Source organism: Pseudophryne corroboree, chromosome 12 (genome assembly GCF_028390025.1).
Source record: "Pseudophryne corroboree isolate aPseCor3 chromosome 12, aPseCor3.hap2, whole genome shotgun sequence".
Taxonomy (NCBI): domain Eukaryota; kingdom Metazoa; phylum Chordata; class Amphibia; order Anura; family Myobatrachidae; genus Pseudophryne; species Pseudophryne corroboree.
This window is the reverse complement of record NC_086455.1, coordinates 105,279,994-105,302,176: the sequence shown is the minus strand read 5'-3', so window position 1 is coordinate 105,302,176 and position 22,183 is coordinate 105,279,994. Positions and strand designations below refer to the sequence as shown.

The following is a 22,183-nucleotide window of genomic DNA, read 5'->3' as shown; positions in this document are numbered from 1 at the left end:
CGAGGGGTCTCGGCATTACAACTTTGCCGAGCAGCTACGTGGTCAGGGGAGAACACGTTTGTAAAATTTTACAAATTTGATACTCTGGCTAAGGAGGACCTGGAGTTCTCTCATTCGGTGCTGCAGAGTCATCCGCACTCTCCCGCCCGTTTGGGAGCTTTGGTATAATCCCCATGGTCCTTTCAGGAACCCCAGCATCCACTAGGACGATAGAGAAAATAAGATTTTACTTACCGATAAATCTATTTCTCGGAGTCCGTAGTGGATGCTGGGCGCCCATCCCAAGTGCGGATTATCTGCATAAATTGTACATAGTTATTGTTAACTAATTCGGGTTATTGTTGAAGGAAGCCATCTTTCAGAGGCTCCGCTGTTATCATACTGTTAACTGGGTTTAGATCACAGGTTGTACGGTGTGATTGGTGTGGCTGGTATGAGTCTTACCCGGGATTCAAAATCCTCCCTTATTGTGTACGCTCGTCCGGGCACAGTACCTAACTGGAGTCTGGAGGAGGGTCATAGGGGGAGGAGCCAGTGCACACCACCTGATCTGAAAAAGCTTTACTTTTTGTGCCCTGTCTCCTGCGGAGCCGCTATTCCCCATGGTCCTTTCAGGAACCCCAGCATCCACTACGGACTCCGAGAAATAGATTTATCGGTAAGTAAAATCTTATTTTTGCACGTCACAGAGGAAACCCCTGTCCCTGACACGAGGGTGTATATGTATAAGGGAAAGAAGCCTGAGGTAACTTTTCCCCCCTCACACGAACTGAATGAGTTATGTGAAAAAGCTTGGGAATCTCCAGATAAGAAAATGCAGATTTCCAAACGGATTCTTATGGCGTATCCTTTCCCGCCAACGGATAGGCTACGATGGGAATCCTCCCCTAGGGTGGACAAAGCTTTAACACGCTTATCCAAAAAGGTAGCCCTGCCGTCCCAGGATACGGCTACCCTCAAAGATGCTGCTGTCCGCAAACAGGAGGTTACCCTGAAGTCCATTTATACACATTCAGGTACCTTACTAAGACCGGCAATTGCGTCGGCCTGGGTGTGTAGTGCTGTAGCGGCATGAACGGATACCTTATCTGAGGAATTGGATACCCTAGATAAGGATACTGTATTATTGACCCTGGGGCATATAAAAGACGCTGTCCTATATGTGAGAGATGCTCAAAGAGACATTAGTCTACTGGGTTCTAGAATAAACGCTATGTCGATTTCTGCCAGAAGGGTCCTGTGGACTCGGCAATGGACAGGTGATGCCGACTCAAAAAGGCATATGGAGGTTTTACCTTACAGGGGTGAGGAATTGTTCGGGGAAGGTCTCTCGGACCTGGTCTCCACAGCTACAGCTGGAAAGTCAAATTTTTTGCCTTATGTTCCCTCACAGCCTAAGAGAGCACCGCATTATCAAATGCAGTCCTTTTGTTCACAAAGAAACAAGAAAGTCCGAGGTGCGTTCTTTCTTGCCAGAGGTAGGGGCAGAGGAAAGAAGCTGCACAACACAGCTAGTTCCCAGGAACAGAAGTCCTCACCGGCCTCTGCAAAATCCACCGCATGACGCTGGGGCTCCACTGGCGGAGTCGGGCCCGGTGGGGACACGTCTTCGGAATTTCAGCCACATGTGGGTTCACTCCCAGGTGGATCCTTGGGCAATAGAAATTGTGTCTCAGGGTTACAAGCTGGAATTCGAAGAGGTGCCTCCTCGCCGGTATTTCAAATCGGCCCTACCATCTTCCCCCCAAGAGAGGGAAATAGTGTTAAACGCAATACAAAAATTGTATCTTCAGCAGGTTGTGGTCAAGGTTCCCCTCCTTCAACAGGGAAGGGGTTATTATTCGACCATGTTTGTAGTCCCAAAACCGGACGGTTCGGTCAGACCCATATTGAATTTAAAATCTCTGAACCTATACTTGAAAAGGTTCAAGTTCACGATGGAATCGCTAAGAGCAGTCATCGCAAGCCTGGAAGGGGGGGATTTTATGGTGTCACTGGACATAAGGGATGCGTAACTTCATGTCCCCATTTATCCACCTCATCAGGCGCACCTAAGATTTGCGGTACAGGATTGTCATTACCAATTTCAGACGTTGCCGTTTGGTCTCTCAACGGCCCCGAGGATTTTCACCAAGGTAATGGTGAAAATGATGGTGCTCCTGCGGAAGCAAGGTGTCACAATTATCCCGTACTTGGACGATCTCCTCATAAAAGCGAGATCAAGAGAGCAGTTGCTGAGCAGCGTATCTCTTTCACTGAAAGTGTTACAGCAACACGGCTGGATTCTCAATATTCCAAAGTCGCAGTTGGTTCCTATGACTCGTCTACCCTTCTTGGGCATGATTCTGGACACGGACCAGAAGAGGGTTTATCTCCCGATAGAGAAGGCCCAGGAACTGATGACTCTGGTCAAGAACCTATTGAAACCAAAACAGGTGTCAGTGCATCATTGCACTCGAGTCCTGGGAAAGATGGTGGCATCATACGAGGCCATTCCCTTCGGCAGGTTCCATGCGAGGACTTTCCAATGGGACCTACTGGACAAGTGGTCCGGGTCACATCTTCAGATGCATCGGTTGATCACCCTGTCCCCCAGGGCCAGGGTGTCACTACTGTGGTGGCTGCAGAGTGCTCACCTTCTCGAGGGCCGCAGATTCGGCATTCAGGACTGGATCCTGGTGACCACGGACGCAAGCCTCCGAGATTGGGGAGCAGTCACACAGGGAAGAAATTTCCAGGGTCTTTGGTCAAGTCAAGAGACTTGTCTTCACATCAACATCCTGGAGCTAAGGGCTATATACAACGCCCTACGTCAAGCGGAGACCTTACTTCGCGACCAACCAGTTCTGATCCAGTCAGACAACATCACCGCAGTGGCTCATGTAAACCGCCAAGGCGGCACAATGAGCAGAGTGGCAATGGCGGAAGCCACCAGAATTCTTCGCTGGGCGGAGAATCATGTAAGCGCACTGTCAGCAGTGTTCATTCCGGGAGTGGACAACTGGGAAGCAGACTTCCTCAGCAGACACGACCTACACCTGGGAGAGTAGGGACTTCATCCAGAAGTCTTCGCACAGATTGTGAGTCGGTGGGAAATGCCACAGAAAGACATGATGGCGTCCCGCCTCAACTAAAAGCTACAGAGGTATTGCGCCAGGTCAAGAGACCCTCAGGCAGTAGCGGTAGACGCACTAGTGACACCATGGGTGTTCCGGTCAGTCTATGTATTTCCTCCTCTTCCTTTCATACCAAAGGTGTTGAGGATAAGAAGAAGAAAAGGAGTGAGAACAATCCTCATTGTTCCAGATTGGCCAAGACGGACCTGGTATCCAGATCTGCAGGAACTGCTCACAGAAGATCCGTGGCCTCTTCCTCTAAGACAGGACCTGTTGCAACAGGGACCCTGTCTGTTCCAAGACTTACCGCGGCTGCGTTTGACGGCATGGCGGTTGAACGCCAGATCCTAGCAGAAAAAGGCATTCCGGTTGAGGTTATCCCTACGCTGATAAAGGCTAGGAGGGAAGTAACAGCAAAACATTATCACCGTATATGGCGAAAATATGTTTCTTGGTGTGAGACCAAGAATGCTCCTACGGAAGAATTCCATCTGGGCCGTTTCCTTCACTTCCTACAAACTGGAGTGAATTTGGGCCTTAAATTAGGTTCCATTAAGGTCCAGATTTCGGCCCTATCCATTTTCTTTCAAAAAGAATTGGCTTCTCTCCCAGAAGTTCAGACTTTTGTAAAGGGAGTGCTGCATATTCAGCCTCCTTTTGTGCCTCCGGTGGCACCTTGGGATCTTAACGTTGTGTTAAGTTTCCTAAAGTTACACTGGTTTGAACCACTTAAAACGGTGGAGTTGAAATATCTCACGTGGAAGGTGGTCATGTTATTAGGCTTGGCTTCGGCTAAGCGAGTGTCTGAATTAGCGGCTTTGTCACATAAAAGCCCCTATTTGGTTTTCCATTTGGATAGAGCAGAATTGCGGACCCGTTCGCAATTTCTGCCAAAAGTGGTTTCATCTTTTCATATGAACCAACCTATTGTGGTGCCTGTGGCTACACGTGACTTGGAGGATTCCGAGTTACTTGATGTGGTCAGGGCTTTGAAAATTTACGTAGCCACAACGGCTAGAGTCAGGAAAACTGAAGCGCTGTTTGTCCTGTATGCATCCAACAAGATTGGTGCCCCTGCTTCAAAGCAAACTATTGCTCGCTGGATTTGTAACACGATTCAGCAAGCGCATTCTACGGCTGGTTTGCCGTTACCAAAATCGGTCAAGGCCCATTACACTAGGAAGGTGGGCTCTTCTTGGGCGGCTGCCCGGGGGGTCTCGGCACTACAGCTGTGTCGAGCTGCTACTTGGTCGGGTTCAAACACTTTTGCAAAATTCTACAAGTTTGATACCCTGGCTGAGGAGGACCTCATGTTTGCTCAATCGGTGCTGCAGAGTCATCCGCACTCTCCCGCCCGATTCGGAGCTTTGGTATAATCCCCATGGTCCTTACGGAGTCCCCAGCATCCTCTAGGACGTTAGAGAAAATAAGATTTTACTTACCGGTAAATCTATTTCTCGTAGTCCGTAGAGGATGCTGGGCGCCCGTCCCAAGTGCGGACTTCTTCTGCAAATCTTGTATATAGTTATTGCTTCAATAAGGGTTATGTTATAGTTGCATCGGTCTTGAACTGATGATATGTTGTTTTCATACTGTTGACTGGGTAGTTATCACAAGTTATACGGTGTGATTGGTGTGGCTGGTAAGAATTTTGCCCTTGGATTAACAAAATCCTTTCCTCGTACTGTCCATCTCCTCTGGGCACAGTTTCTCTGAGGTCTGGAGGAGGGGCATAGAGGGAGGAGCCAGTGCACACCAGGAACTAAATTCTTTCTTAAAGTGCCCATGTCTCCTGCGGAGCCCATCTATCCCCATGGTCCTTACGGAGTCCCCAGCATCCTCTACGGACTACGAGAAATAGATTTACCGGTAAGTAAAATCTTATTTTAAGTTGTGATGAATCTACATACCCGCTGAATAATGGTGGTCATTCCGAGATGTTCGCTCGGTAATTTTCTTCGCATCGCAGCGATTTTCCGCTAACTGCGCATGCACAATGTTCGTACTTGCGACTGCGCCAAGTAAATTTGCTATGCAGTTAGGTATTTTACTCACGGCATTACAAGGTTTTTTCTTCGTTCTGGTGATCGTAATGTGATTGATAGGAAGTGGGTGTTTCTGGGCGGAAACTGGCCGTTTTATGGAAGTGTTTGAAAAAACGCTACCATTTCTGGGAAAAACGCGGGAGTGGCTGGAGAAACGGATGCGTGTCTGGGCGAACGCTGGGTGTGTTTGTGATGTCAAACCAGGAACGACAAGCACTGAACTGATCGCACTGGAAGAGTAAGTCTCGAGCTACTCAGAAACTGCACAGAGAAGTCTTTTCGCAATATTGCGAATCTTTCATTCGCAATTTTGATAAGCTAAGATTCACTCCCAGTAGGCGGCGGCTTAGCGTGTGCAAAGCTGCTAAAAGCAGCTTGCGAGCGAACAACTCGGAATGAGGGCCAATGTTTTATAAGTAGTTAGCTACTATAACTCATGTTACCCCCGGATTAACCACGTTGATATTCTAAGTATTATAACCTTGGATAGCTTTTTCATTCAGAAATGTATCCATTCCTTTTTAAATCCAATTACAGAGTCCGCCATTACACATCCTGATTGCCCTAACAGTGAAGAACTCTTTCCTCCGTTGCTAATTAAGTTAGTCTGGCATGACCTGTCCCTCACAAACCCATGCTGGTTCTTGCTAATAATCCTAGCGGACTGTAGATGCTCCTGTATGCCGTCCCTTAGAATTCCTTCCAATATTTGCTTCAGTGATGAACGACATCGTTCATTGAACTATCATCGTTTAAACATGCCAGTCAATTTGGACGATTTAGATGTCTGTACTCTCATATCGTCCAAATTGGCCATCAATATCGTCCAGTGTGTAGGCTTGAAATCATTGACGGAAAAATCGACCATTGATTATATCGATGGTCGATAATATCGCCAACATCGCCCAGAGTGTAGGCCCTTTAATACAGGGTCAGCAATCCCATGAAGCCGTTAGATGTGGCAGGAAGCCACTGCTTCGTTACGACCCCGCAGCTCTAGTAAAACCATATACAGTATACCGCTGCTATTGTGGTCCTAATTCAAGCCAGTAGTCGAGCTGGGAAGGGGGTTTTTTTCCAGGAGACTAGAATCACACCTCCTCCCCCGCATTTACCTATGCATTTAACCTGTATTTTTAAGAAAATAGAGAGCTCTTGGTTGCATTGAAAATGTCTACTAACGTGACAAACATATTATATAAAATTGAAATGAAAATACTTTCTAGGGGCGCATGCTTGTCCAGAAGGTGCAACCATGTCCCCTGAATAGCGTGGCCACCTCTTCAGCAGCATATGGGTGTGGTATATTTTGTTGACAGTCCAAATGTTGACATGCAGCATATCAACATGCTTGGCATGTTGACATTGGCGACATCGACATTCATCCTGTCAGCACTGATGAAATGTGGATATGGCTGCTTTAGCTGTGTTTATCGGGCTCAGCAGACAGCTGATAAGGACTTACCACCGGATCTTCTAGTTGTAAGTATGACTAATCCTAACCCCTAACCGCCCCCCTAGTGACTTTCCCTAACCTCCCCTCCTGTAGCCTAAACCTCCACTGGTGGTCCATGTAGAATGTCGACATTTCAACATGCCAACATTCTGCATATGCCAACATCTGCACATTCTGACATGTTCAATGTCAACATTTCAACAATGTTGACATCATTGACATCAAAATCATCAATATTATGAATGCTAGCACATTATGTGGGGTATTCAATTCAAGTCAGAAATGCCGTCTTGTGAGAAAGACAGCGGTTTCCGACTTCTTTAGGTTGGAAAGTGTTCCGACCTGTTCAATTGGGCTGCCGTTTTTCCAACAGGTCGGAAAACACGTGGATCGGTGGATTAGCCGTGGATCCACGTGTTTTGTCGGATTCGCGGCCAAATCCGACAGGTTTTAGCTCCATTTCCAACAATGTCAGTCCGACTTTAAAAAAGTCGGATTGACATTGTTGAACGGCCAAATTGAATACTGAATTGTCAGTTCTTTTTTTGTCGGCAAGGATCCGACATCAATTGAATACCCCCCTATGACTACATTATAGCTACATCCTGCAGCGTACAGGATGACTCCACTGAGGTGGTTATGCCCCCCTATGTGGCCATGCACTGGGTGCCGAAAAACCTGATGGTGGCTTTATCCCCCACTCATATCATTAAATCAGAAGATTAAAAATGGTCCGTCTCCTTTGGGAGACTGACAGCTTGATGCATAGATTAAAGAATGGGTGCATCATGCTGGTGAGCATGTAAGTAGAGTGTGATTTTATAAAAGGTGTAATAAAGACAGCCATATGCCACAGATCCAGTTATTTTCCTGCTTCAATATAAAACATCATAATCCAATACTGCGTGGATAAGATCTGTCTGTGTTACATCCCGCAGATGAAAGATTTACACCGTGCCTTGAAGGATATAACATGCGCCATCCATCTGCGTCCTGACTCCCCTGAGCCTTATATAATCCGGTAAGTACCTGTTATGCTAGTGAATATATACATGCAGGCCGCAGTGTAGTTATATGCAGAAAAGGATGCAGCACTGTACTTATTAATATTTATATAGAATGCAGATTTAGTAGTGACTGAAAATTGCAGCAGTGTTATGGTGATATTACCCTCCAAATTGCTGTATATAAAATGCACACATCACCGGCTGCTTGGGCTATTGCGTCATGTATATAAACTGCTGACAGTGTGCATCACACATCACCAGCTGCTTGGGCTATTGCGTAATGTATGTAAACTGCTGACAATGTGCATCACACATCACCGGCTGCTTGGGTTATTGCGTCATGTATATAAACTGCTGACAATGTGCATCACACATCACCGGCTGCTTGGGTTATTGCGTCATGTATGTAAACTGCTGACAGTGTGCATCACACATCACCGGCTGCTTGGGTTATTTCGTCATGTATGTAAACTGCTGACAGTGTGCATCACACATCACCGGCTGCTTGGGTTATTGCGTCATGTATATAAACTGCTGACAATGTGCATCACACATCACCAGCTGCTTGGGTTATTGCGTCATGTATGTAAACTGCTGACAGTGTGCATCACACATCACCGGCTGCTTGGGTTATTTCGTCATGTATGTAAACTGCTGACAGTGTGCATCACACATCACCGGCTGCTTGGGTTATTGCGTCATGTATGTAAACTGCTGACAGTGTGCATCACACATCACCAGCTGCTTGGGTTATTGCGTCATGTATGTAAACTGCTGATAGTGTGCATCGCACATCACCGGCTGCTTGGGTTATTGCGTCATGTATGTATACTGACAATGTGCATCGCACATCACCGGCTGCTTGGGTTATTGCGTCATGTATGTATACTGACAATGTGCATCGCACATTACCGGCTGCTTGGGTTATTGCGTCATGTATGTAAACTGCTGACAATGTGCATCACACATCACCGGCTGCTTGGGTTATTGCGTCATTTATGTAAAGGAAAATTACTCCAAGATAGCTCGCCTGCCAGCGGCACTGCTGTTGTTGTTTTCCAGCAGTAGCTTGCACTGTATACTCATAGTCATGGCCACTTGCGACACCTATCTAATAATTGCACTTTTCTGGTGATTTGTTTCCAATTTAGATTCTATTATATGCAGTGATTCACATAATTGGGGGCTATTATAATCCTTCAAAGAGGAGAGGTGTATATTGATGTATGTTGTTATGTATAATCACCACTAGATGGTGACTCTGATCTATTATTCATATACTGTACATTAGTTTTTATGTGAACTTGATATGGTTTCATTTCACCAGCATAGGTGGTCATTCCGAGTTGTTCGCTCGGTAATTTTCTTTGCATCGCAGCGATTTTCCGCTAATTGCGCATGCACAATGTTCGCACTGCGGCTGCGCCAAGTAAATTTGCTAAGAAGTTTGGTATTTTACTCACGGCATTACGAGGTTTTTTCTTCGTTCTGGTGATCGTAATGTGATTGACAGGAAGTGGGTGTTTCTGGGCGGAAACTGGCCGTTTTATGGGAGTGTGTGAAAAAACGCTGCAGTTTCTGGGGAAAACGCGGGAGTGGCTGGAGAAACGGGGGAGTGTCTGGGCGAACGCTGGGTGTGTTTGTGACGTCAAACCAGGAACGAAACTGACTGAACTGATCGCAGTGGCAGAGTAAGTATCGAGCTACTCAGAAACTGCTAAGAAATTTCTATTCGCAATTTTGAGAATCTTTCGTTCGCAATTTTGCTAAGCTAAGATCCACTCCCAGTAGGCGGCGGCTTAGCGTGTGCAATGCTGCTAAAAGCAGCTTGCGAGCGAACAACTCGGAATGAGGGCCATAGTTCATAAACCAATTATGCAATCCACGTTAAGGGGATGATTTAAAGTTAAACATAGAAGTTGCCAATTCGCATATGAGCAAATATACAGCTGCATACTTACATTGTTTCCTTATTTGTGTGTGTGTATATATACAGTATATACACTGCTCAAAAAAATAAAGGGAACACTAAAATAACACATCCTAGATCTGAATGAATGAAATATTCTTATTAAATACTTTGTTCTTTACATAGTTGAATGTGCTGACAACAAAATCACACAAAAAATATCAATGGAAATCAAATTTATTAACCCATGGAGGTCTGGATTTGGAGTCACACTCAAAATTAAAGTGTAAAAACACACTACAGGCTGATCCAACTTTGATGTAATGTCCTTAAAACAAGTCAAAATGAGGCTCAGTAGTGTGTATGGCCTCCACGTGCCTGTATGACCGCCCTACAACACCTGGGCATGCTCCTGATGAGGTGGCAGATGGTCTCCTGAGGGATCTGTGCTCAGTGTGCTGCAAATATCTGTGCTCAGTGTGCTTTATTGTGGGGACTGGGGACCACCAGTATATCATTATAGTAGTACAGTACAGTAGGCCATTGCTGTATCTTGCAGCTCTGTGTCACTGCAAGTATCCATTCCATATCTGTGCTGCATTTTTGTGAGCAGTATATATAGTATTACAGTGCAGCATTTTGGTGACCAACAGTATATAGTTGTACAGTACCGTAGGCCATTGCTGTATCTTGCAGCTCTGTGTTACTGCAAGTATCCATTCCATATCTGTGCTGCATTTTTGTGAGCAGTATATATAGTAGTACAGTGCAGCATTTTGGTGACCAACAGTATACATATATAGTACAGTACAGTAGGCCATTGCTATTGATATATTACTGGCATATAATTCCACACATTAAAAAATGGAGAACAAAAATGTGGAGGGTAAAATAGGGAAAGATCAAGATCCACTTCCACCTCGTGCTGAAGCAGCTGCCACTAGTCATGGCCAAGACGATGAAATGCCATCAACGTCGTCTGCCAAGGCCGATGCCCAATGTCATAGTAGAGAGCATGTAAAATCCAAAAAACTAAAGTTCAGTAAAATGACCCAAAAATCTAAATTAAAAGCGTCTGAGGAGAAGCGTAAACTTGCCAATATGCCATTTACGACCCGGAGTGGCAAGGAACGGCTGAGGCCCTTGCCTATGTTCATGGCTAGTGGTTCAGCTTCACATGAGGATGGAAGCATGCACTAATCCTCCCGCTAGAAAAATGAAAAGACTTAAGCTGGCAAAAGCACAGCAAAGAGCTGTGCGTTCTTCTAAAACACAAATCCCCAAGGAGAGTGCAATTGTGTCGGTTGCGATGCCTGACCTTCCCAACACTGGACGGAAAGAGGTGGCGCCTTCCACCATTTGCACGCCCCCTGCAAGTGCTGGAAGGAGCACCCACAGTCCAGTTCCTGATAGTCAAATTGAAGATGTCACTGTTGAAGTACACCAGGATGAGGATGAGGAGTGTTGCTGGCGCTGAGGAGGAAATTGACAAGGAGGATTCTGATGGTGAGGTGGTTTGTTTAAGTCAGGCACCCGGGGAGACACCTGTTGTCCGTGGGATGAATATGGCCATTGACATGCCTGGTCAAATTACAAAAAAAATCACCTCTTCGGTGTGGAATTATTTTAACAGAAATGCGGATAACAGGTGTCAAGCCGTGTGTTGCCTTTGTCAAGCTGTAATAAGTAGGGGTAAGGACGTTAACCACCTAGGAACATCCTCCCTTATACGTCACCTGGAGCGCATTCATCAGAAGTCATTGACAAGTTCAAAAACTTTGGGTGACAGCGGAAGCAGTCCACTGACAACTACATCCGTTCTTCCTCTTGTACCCAAGCTCCCAGTGCAAACCACACCACCAACTCCCTCAGTGTCAATTTCCTCCTTAGACAGGAACGCCAATAGTCCTGCAGGCCTTGCCACTGGCAAGTCTGACGAGTCCTCTCCTAACTGGGATTCCTCCGATGGATCCTTGAGTGTAACGCCTACTGCTGCTGGCGCTGCTGTTGTTGCTGCTGGGAGTCGATTGTCATCCCAGAGGGGAAGTCGGAAGACCACTTGTACTACTTCCAGTAAGCAATTGACTGTCCAACAGTCCTTTGCGAGGAAGATGAAATATCACAGCAGTCATCCTGCTGCAAAGTGGATAACTCAGGTCTTGGCAGCTGTGTTGGTGTTAGACGTGTGTCTGGTATCCACCGTTAATTCACAGGGAATTAGAGAATTGCTTGAGGTACTGTGTCCCCGGTACCAAATACCATCTAGGTTCCATTTCTCTAGGCAGGCGATACCGAGAATGTACACAGACGTCAGAAAAAGACTCACCAGTGTCCTAAAAAATGCAGTTGTACCCAATGTCCACTTAACCACGGACAGGTGGACAAGTGGAGCAGGGCAGACTCAGGACTATATGACTGTGACAGCCCACTGGGTAGATGTATTGCCTCCCGCAGTAAGGACAGCAGCTGGGCACCAGTAGCAGCATCTAGCAAACGCCAACTCGTTCCTAGGCAGGCTACGCTTTGTATCACCGCTTTCCATAAGAGGCACACAGCTGACAACCTCTTACGGAAACGGAGGAACATCATCGCAGAATGGCTTACCCCAATTGGACTCTCCTGGGGATTTGTGACATCGGACAACGCCACCAATATTGTGCGTGCATTACATGTGGGCAAATTCCAGCACGTCCCATGTTTTGCACATACATTGAATTTGGTGGTACAGAATGTTTTACAAAACGACAGGGGCGTGCAAGAGATGCTGTCGGTGGCCCGAAGAATTGCGGGCCACTTTCGGTATTCAGCCACCGCGTGCCGAAGACTGGAGCACCAGCAAACACTCCTGAACCTGCCTCGCCATCATCTGAAGCAAGAGGTGGTAACGAGGTGGAATTCAACCCTCTATATGCTTCAGAGGATGGAGGAGCAGCAAAAGGCCATTCAAGCCTATACATCTGCCTACGATATAGGCAAAGGAGGGGGAATGCACCTGACTCAAGCGCAGTGGAGAATGATTTCAACGTTGTGCAAGGTACTGCAACCCTTTGAACTTGCCACACGTGAAGTCAGTTCAGACACTGCCAGCCTGAGTCAGGTCATTCCCCTCATCAGGCTTTTGCAGAAGCAGCTGGAGAGATTGAAGGAGGAGCTAAAACGGAGCGATTCCGCTAGGCATGTGGGACTTGTGGATGGAGCCCTTCATTCGCTTAACCAGGATTCACGGATCGTCAATCTGTTGAAATCAGAGCACTACATTTTGGCCACCGTGCTCGATCCTAGGTTTAAAGCCTACGTTGTATCTCTCTTTCCGGCAGACACAAGTCTGCACATGTTCAAAGACCTGCTGGTGAGACCCTTGTCAAGTCAAGCGGAACGTGACCCGTCAACAGCTCCTCCTTCACATTCTCCCGCAACTGGGGCTGCGAGGAAAAGGCTAAGAATTCCGAGCCCACCTGCTGGCGGTGATGCAGGGCAGTCTGGAGCGAGTGCTGACATCTGGTCCGGACTGAAGGATTTGCCAATGATTACTGACATGTCGTCTACTGTCACTGCATATGATTCTGTCACCATTGAAATAATGGTTGAGGATTATATTAGTGACCGCATCCAAGTAGGCACGTCAGACAGTCCATACGTATACTGGCAGGAAAAAGAGGCAATTTGGGGGCCCTTGCACAAACTGGCTTTATTTTACCTAAGTTGCCCCCCCCCTCCAGTGTGTACTCCGAAAGAGTGTTTAGTGCAGCCGGTCACCTTGTCAACAATCGGCGTACGAGGTTACTTCCAGAAAATGTGGAGAAGATGATGATCATCAAAATGAATTATAATCAATTCCTCCGTGGAGACATTCACCAGCAATTGCCTCCAGAAGGTACACAGGGACCTGAGATGGTGGATTCCAGTGGGGACGAATTAATACTCTGTGAGGAGGGAGATGTACACAGTGAAAGGGGTGATGAATCGGACGATGAGGAGGAGGTGGACATCTTGCCTCTGTAGAGCCAGTTTGTGCAAGGAGAGATTGATTGCTTCTTTTTTGGTGGGGGCCCAAACCAACCAGTCATTTTAGCCACAGTTGTGTGGCAGACCCTGTGGCTGAAATGATGGGTTTGTTAAAGTGTGCATGTCCTGTTTATACAACATAAGGGTGAATGGGAGGGCCCAAGGACAATTCCATCTTGCACCTCTTTCCCCCCCCCTCTTACGTCCTAGAGGATGCTGGGGACTCCGTAAGGACCATGGGGTATAGACGGGCTCCGCAGAAGACATGGGCACTCTAAAGACTTTAGAATGGGTGTGCACTGGCTCCTCTATGCCCCTCCTCCAGACCTCAGTTAGATCCTGTGCCCAGAGGAGACTGGGTGCACTGCAGGGGAGCTCTACTGAGTTTCTCTGAAAAAGACTTTTTGTTAGGTTTTTTATTTTCAGGGAGAACTGCTGGCAACAGGCTCCCTGCATCGTGGGACTGAGGGGAGAGAAGCAGACCTACTTAAGTGATAGGCACTGCTTCTTAGGCTACTGGACACCATTAGCTCCAGAGTGTCGGAATGCAGGTCTCACCCTCGCCGTTCGTCCCGGAGCCGCGCTGCCGTCCTCCTCACAGAGCCAGAAGATTGAAGCCGGGTGAGTATTGAGAAGAAAAGAAAACTTCAAAGGCGGCAGAAGACATCAGATGTTCACTGAGGTAACGCGCAGCGGTAATGCTGCGCGCCATAGCTCCCACACATACACACACAGCGGGCACTGTAAGGGTGCAGGGCGCAGGGGGGGGCGCCCTGGATAGCAATATAAACCTCAAGGGACACTGACATTTGGATTATATACTGTGGAGGTGGTATATTAAAAAAACCCCGCCAGTATAAATAATTTGAGCGGGACCGAAGCCCGCCGCTGAGGGGGCAGGGCTTGATCCTCCAGCACTAACCAGCGCCATTTTCTCCACAGCACACGGCAGAGAAGCTGGCTCCCTGGACTCTCCCCTGCTGAACACGGTTACAGAGGGCAAAACGGGGGGGGGGGGGGCACATTAATTGGCGCAGTGAGTGTAATTGTATATATATTTATATAAAAGCGCTGTACTAGCTGGGATTTTATTCCAGTGTCCGGTGGTGCTGGGTGTGTGCTGGCATACTCTCTCTCTTTCTCTCCAAAGGGCCTTATTGGGGGACTGTCTCCATATAGATATATCCCTGAGTGTGTGGGGGTGTCGGTATGCGTGTGTCGGCATGTCTGAAGCGGAAGGCTCATCTAGGGAGGAGGTGGAGTAGATGATTGTGGTGTCTCCGTAGGCAACGCCGACACCTGATTGGTTGGATATGTGGAATGTTTTAAATGCAAATGTGTCTTTATTACATAAGAGATTGGACAAAGCAGAGTCCAGGGATAAAACAGGGAGTCAATCCATGGCTTTGACTGTGTCATAGGGCCTGTCTAGGTCTCAGAAACGTCCACTGTCCCAAGTAGCAGACACTGATACCGACACGGATTCTGACTCCAGTGTAGACTACGATGATGCGAGGTTACACCCAAGGGTGGCCAAAAGTATTCATTATATGATTATTGCAATAAAAGATGTTTTGCATATCACAGATGACCCCTCTGTCCCTGACACGAGGGTATGCATGTTTAAGGAAAAGAAACCTGATGTAACTTTTCCCCCATCTCATGAGCTGAATGAGTTATTTGAAAAAGCTTGGGAAACTCCAGACAAAAAACTGCAGATTCCCAAGAGAATTCTTATGGCGTATCCTTTCCCGGCACAGGACAGGTTACGGTGGGATTCCTCACCCAAGGTGGACAAGGCTTTAACGCGCTTGTCCAAAAAATGTGGCGCTACCATGCGCAGACACAGCAGCCCTCAAGAATCCTGCTGATCGCAGACAGGAGACTACCTTAAAATCAATTTATACACATACGGGTGCCTTGCTCAGACCGGCAATAGCGTCGGCTTGGGTTTGTAGCGCTGTAGCAGCTTGGGTGGATACCTTGTCAGCTGACATTGATACCCTAGATAGGGATACCATTTTATTGACCTTAGCTCACATTAGAGACGCAGTCTTATATATGAGAGACGCTCAGAGAGACGTTGGGCTGCTGGGTTCGAGAGCCAACGCCATGGCGATTTCTGTTAGGCGAGCCCTGTGGACCCGCCAATGGACGGGTGATGCCGATTCAAAGAGGCATATGGAAGTTTTGCCTTACAAGGGTGAGGTTTTATTTGGGGAAGGTCTCGCGGACCTGGTTTCCACAGCTACCGCGGGTAAATCGACTTTTTTACCTTATGTTCCCCCACAGCAAAAGAAAACACCACAATATCAGATGCAGTCCTTTCGGTCGCATAAGTCTAGAAGAGGTCGGGGCTCTTCCTTCCTCGCCAGAGGTAAGGGTAGAGGGAAAAGAATGCCTGCTACGGCTAGTTCCCAAGAGCAGAAGTCCTCCCCGGCTTCTACAAAATCCACCGCATGATGCTGGGGCTCCTCTGAGGGAGTCCGTGCCGGTGGGGGCACGTCTTCGACTCTTCAGCCACGTCTGGGTCCAGTCAGACGTGGATCCTTGGGCAATGGAAATTGTATCCCAAGGCTACAAGCTGGAATTCGAAGACGTGCCTCCTCGACGGTTTTTCAAATCGGCTTTACCAGCTTTTTCCCCAGAAAGGGAGATAGTTTTAAGGGCAATCCAAAAACTGTGTCAACAACAAGTGGTTGTCGAGGTTCCCCTAGTTCAACAGGGGAAGGGGTACTATTCAACCATATTTGTGGTCCCGAAACCGGATGGCTCGGTCAGACCCATTCTAAATTTAAAATCCCTAAACCTGTACTTGAAAAAGGTCAAATTCAAGATGGAATCGCTCCGGGCAGTGAATTCCAGCCTGGAAGGGGGGGATTGTATGGTGTCACTAGACATAAAGGATGCACACCTTCATGTCCCCATATATCCCCCTCATCAGGCGTACCTGAGATTCGCTGTACAGGACTGTCATTACCAGTTTTAGACGTTGCCGTTTGGGCTTTCCACGGCCCCGAGGATTTTCACCAAGGTAATGGCGGAAATGATGGTGCTCCTGCGCAGGCAGGGAGTCACAATTATCCCATACTTGGATGATCTCCTGATAAAAGCGAGATCGAGAGATCAGTTGCTGAAAAGCGTGTCGCTCTCCCTGAGAGTGCTGCAGCACCATGGCTGGATTCTAAATCTACCAAAGTCGCAGTTGGTTCCAACGACTCGGCTATCTTTCTTAGGCATGATTCTGGACATGGAACAAAAGAGGGTTTTTCTCCCGATGGAAAAAGCCCAGGAACTCCAGAACATGGTCAGAGACCTGTTAAAACCGAAAAGAGTGTCAGTCCATCAATGCACTCGAGTACTGGGAAAAATGGTGGCAACCTACGAGGCCATCCCCTTCGGCCAGGTTTCATGTGAGAACATTTCAGTGGGACCTTCTGGACAAGTGGTTCGGGTCCCATCTTCAAATTCATCAGAAAATAAGCCTGTCCCCCAGGGCCAGGGTGTCTCTCCTGTGGTGGCTGCAGAGTGCTCATCTTCTAGAGGGTCGCAGGTTCGGCATTCAAGACTGGGTTCTGGTGACCACGGACGCGAGCCTCCGAAGATGGGGAGCAGTCACACAAGGAAGAAATTTTCAGGGAACATGGTTAAGCCAGGAGGCTTGTCTGCACATCAACATACTGGAATTAAGGGCCATATACAACGGCCTACGACAAGCGGAGAATCTTCTTCGCGACCTACCGGTTCTGATTTAATCAGACAACGTCACAGCCGTGGCTCATGTAAACCGCCAAGGCGGGACAAAGAGCAGAGTGGCAATGGCGGAAGCCACACGGATTCTGCGCTGGGCGGAAAATCAAGTAAGCGCTCTGTCAGAAGTCTTCATTCCTTGAGTGGACAACTGGGAAGCAGACTTCCTCAGCAGACACGATCTCCATCCAGGAGAGTGGGGACTTCATCAAGAAGTTTTTGCAGAGATAACAAGTCTTTGGGGACTTCCTCAAATATACATGATGGCGTCACGCCTCAACAAGAAGCTTCGGAGGTATTGTGCCAGGTCAAGGGACCCTCAGGCAGTAGCGGTAGATGCCCTGGTGACACCATGGGTGTTTCAGTCGGTCTATGTATTCCCTCCTCTTCCTCTCATCTCCAAAATATTGAGAATCATAAAAAGAAAAAGAGTGCAGACAATACTCATTGTTCCAGATTGGCCTCGAAGGGCCTGGTATTCAGATCTTCAGGAGATGCTCACAGGAGATCCATGGCCTCTTCCTCTCAGGGAGGACCTGTTGCAGCAGGGGCCCTGCGTGTTCCAAAACTTACCGCGGTTACGTTTGATGGCATGGCGGTTGAACACCGAATCTTAGCTGGAAAAGGTATTCCGGTGAAAGTCATCCCTACTCTGATAAGGGCTAGGAAGGAGGTGACGGCGAAACATTATCACCGTATCTGGAGGAAGTATGTTTCTTGGTGTGAAGCCAGGAATGCTCCTACGGAAGATTTCCACCTGGGCCGTTTTCTCCACTTTTTACAGACAGGAGTGGATATGGGCCTGAAGTTAGGCTCCATTAAGGTACAGATTTCGGCCCTATTTATATTCTTTCAGAAGGAATTGGCTTCTCTCCCAGAAGTCCAGACTTTTGTAAAGGGAGTGCTGCACATCCAGCCTACTTTTGTGCCCCCAGTGGCACCATGGGACCTTAATGTGGTGTTACAGTTCCTTAAGTCACACTGGTTTGAACCTCTTCAAACAGTGGAGTTGAAATTTCTCACTTGGAAAGTGGTCATGTTGTTAGCCTTGGCATCTGCGAGGCGGGTGTCCGAATTGGCGGCTTTGTCTCACAAAAGCCCCTATCTGATTTTCCATGTGGATAGAGCAGAGTTGAGGACTCGTCCTCAATTTTTTCCTAAGGTGGTTTCATCGTTTCATATGAACCAACCTATTGTGGTGCCTGTGGCTACGGGGGACTTGGAGGATTCCAAGTCTCTTGATGTAGTCAGGGCCTTAAAAGTTTATGTAGCCAGGACAGCTCGGATTAGGAAAACAGAGGCACTGTTTGCCCTGTATGCAGCCAACAAGGTTGGCGCCCCTGCTTCTAAGCAGACTATTGCCTGCTGGATCTGTAACACGATTCAGCAGGCTCATTCTACGGCTGGATTGCCGGTACCAAATTCTGTAAAGGTCTATTCCACTAGGAAGGTGGGCTCTTCTTGGGCGGCTGCCCGAGGTGTCTCGGCGTTAGAACTTTGCCGAGCGGCTACTTGGTCGGGTTCAAACACTTTTGCTAAATTCTACAAGTTTGATACCTTGGCTGAGGAGGACCTCATGTTTGCTCAGTCGGTGCTGCAGAGTCATCCGCACTCTCCCGCCCGGTCTGGAGCTTTGGTATAATCCCCATGGTCCTTACGGAGTCCCCAGCATCCTCTAGGACGTAAGAGAAAATAAGATTTTAAACCTACCGGTAAATATTTTTCTCCTAGTCCGTAGAGGATGCTGGGCGCCCGTCCCAGTGTGGACTAAATTCTGCAAGACTTGTATATAGTTATTGCTTACATAAGGGTTATGTTATAGTTTTGATCAGTCTCTGGCTGATGCTGTTTTGTTTCATACTGTTAACTGGTTCGTATATTCCATGTTATACGGTGTGGATGGTGTGGGCTGGTATGAATCTTGCCCTTGGATTAACAAAAATCCTTTCCTCGTACTGTCCGTCTCCTCTGGGCACAGTTTCTCTAACTGAGGTCTGGAGGAGGGGCATAGAGGGAGGAGCCAGTGCACACCCATTCTAAAGTCTTTAGAGTGCCCATGTCTCCTGCGGAGCCCGTCTATACCCCATGGTCCTTACGGAGTCCCCAGCATCCCCTACGGACTAGGAGAAAAAGATTTACCGGTAGGTTTAAAATCTTATTATCTCTGCATCATGTGATGTTTGGGGCTTATTTTTTCAAGTGCCATCCTGTCTGACACTGCAGTGCCACTCCTAGATGGGCCAGGTGTTTGTGCCGCCTGCTTGGGTCGCTTAGCTTAGTCATCCAGCGACCTCAGTGCAAATTTTAGGACTAAAAATAATATTGTGAGGTGTGAGGTGTTCAGAATAGACTGGAAATGACTGTAAATTATGGTTATTGAGGTAAATAATACTATGGGATCAAAATTACCCCCACATTCTATGATTTAAGCTGTTTTTGAAAAAAAACACCCGAATCCAAAACACACCCGAATCCGACAAAAGATTTTCAGGGAGGTTTTGCCAAAACGCGTCCGAATCCAAAACACTGCCACGGAACCGAATCCAAAACCAAAACACAAAATATTTCCGGTGCACATCTCTAATCTCTTCTAGGGGTAGATTATGCCACCCTGGGTAATCCTACGCAGTGCGCTCAAGATGGCTGCCGCAACTAGTACCTTGTGAGGGTGAAATACACAACCCTTGTAAGTTATTACCCAAAATGCCTAAACCAATCATACATTGGTACTGTGTGCTCAAGGTTTTCTTTTATGTCTCTTATCTATTGCTGTATTACTTAAATCTTCTGTATTATGTGCATTGTTTTTGATGTCTGTAAAGCGCCTTGAGTTCTGTTGGAGAAAGAGGACTGTATAAATAAAATTATTATATTAATGGGCAAAACCATGTGCACTGCAGGTGTGGCAGATATAACATGTTCTGAGAGAGTTAGATTTGGGTGGTTTATTTAGTTTCTGTGTGTTATGAGCCACGGCTGTGGCTCATTCCTGTTTTGCATGTCAGTTAGGTATTTTATGTTTATTAGTTGTTTCGCAGGCCAGGATTTCCCGTTGCTCTGTTTGAGAGTACTCTTGGTTGCTGCCGCTGGTGAGTCTGTGTAATTGCAGCTTGTTCCCATGTGTTCAGCCTCACCTGGCTGCTAATTGCATCTTGTCAGTTTGGAGTCATGCAAAAGGGCAGCTGCATTATATTATTAATTAGGTCTCTCTGTTATATGCTGGCTCAGTGCAATTCACAGACGCTGGTGATATTTCTGGGTTTCCAGTCTGCTTGAGTTCTGAGCTTGGTTCCTGCTAGTTCCTGAGCTTCCTGTGTCGATTCCTGTGTCAGTCCCTGTGTCGATTCCTATGTCTGATCCCGTGTCCTGCCGTGAGGCGTTCCTGTCCTGAGGTCCAGTACCTTTGCCTGTGCCTGGTCAAGTTTCTGGCTTCTTGGTGTCCACCGGTCTGTCGTTTGGGATTCTGCCTGTCCTCCAGTTCTGAGAGTCTGTGTCAGCAGCATTGGGAGTTCCTGTCCGTTTGCCAGTATTCGTACCGGTTCCGTGAGTAGCGGCACTGCCGCGTCCGTCGGCCTAGGCCGCTGTATTCCCTTATTATTTCTGTCACTGGTGTTTTGCAGAGGGTTCTGCTTATGCTGTCACCGCCGGTACACAAAAGTATTGTGTCGGCGTGTGGTCAGCATTTCCTTTGTTGTTCTTTTCCTTTGGCGGCAAGCCGCACATACTTTGGTTTTAGGTTTGTTAGTAGCCCCTGGCCTTGTTGTTTAGTCAGAGGGCCCCTTGTTATCACCCTGTCTCGGTTCACTCTTTGTCTCTCATTAAGACCTGAGTGTTATGATTCCAGCACTCTGGTCTGATGTGGTCCTATTGCTAGGACCGGAGCACTGGAACGGAATGCTGGGGAAGGGAGCGGGAATAGAAAGTAGCCCCTGGCGCCCTAACTCCGTTGTCTCGCCCGTGTTGTCAGAAATCCCCTGCGAGACTATGGTTGCTTGAGCCCATGGCAGCCGCGTTTGAAGGGCGGATTATGTCTGCCCAACTCCGATGCCCCCTCAGGTCTTAATGGGAGACAAAGGGAAATCCGAGACAGGGTGATAACAAGGGGCCCTCTGACTAAACAACCAGGCCAGGGGCTACAAGCTAACTGACTAAACCTGAGGTATGTGCGGTAACCCGCCAGGGAAAAGGACAACCAAAATCCACTAGTCCGTACTCCTACCCAGCACCGCTGGATACCAGAGTGGATCTGTGGGAGCGGAATCCTCCGCAAAAGCTCCGAAACACAAATAATAAATGACAAATAATAAAGCGGCCCAAGCCGCAACACACGGCTACGCCGTGACTCACGAACACCACTGGATGTTCAGAAGGTGCTCAGTCAGGACTCCAGGAACAGATGACGACTTCCGAGTACAGGACAACTGAGAACAGGAACGACCGGATACAGCAGGACTGGAAACACTCACAGCAAACAGATTCAGCATGCAGGAAGCTATTACCGGCGTCTGTGAGAAGCCCAGGAAGTGTATTTAACAGGGAGTCCTCCAATCAGCTGTTTGGAGGCTGATTGGATTAGATACCATACAGCTGCCAAGCTGCATGGCCAGGAAAACAGATATCTATTAATTAAATTGAACCCAGCAACGGGGAAACGCAGTCCGTAAGTGGCGTCCCCGTTGCTAGGGTCCGTGCGGCTCCGTGCGCCCGGCGTCTAGCGTTGCCAGGGAGCCGGCGGCTGTACGCGCACGGCGTCCCTGGTTGCTAGGCGCCGGGCCGCACCGACGAGCGGACCCCGGCGCCTAACAGTACCCCCCCCTTGAGGAGGGGTCAAGGAACCCCTAAAGCCAGGTTTCCGAGGAAATTCCCGAAAAAATGCCCTCTTGAGCCTCGGGGCA

The 22,183-nt window shown here is 47.8% G+C and overlaps 1 protein-coding gene across 1 annotated transcript in view; it reads left to right on the top strand.

The window, feature by feature from the left end:
• The window catches only part of TTC6 (tetratricopeptide repeat domain 6), a 660,756-nt gene that overhangs the window by 464,684 nt on the left and 173,889 nt on the right, over nucleotides 1-22,183 (top strand). Inside the window, exon 19 of the mRNA XM_063947843.1 lies at nucleotides 7,556-7,638. Coding sequence (XP_063803913.1) covers nucleotides 7,556-7,638 — 83 coding nt within the window. The remainder of the gene's footprint in view (nucleotides 1-7,555; nucleotides 7,639-22,183) is intronic.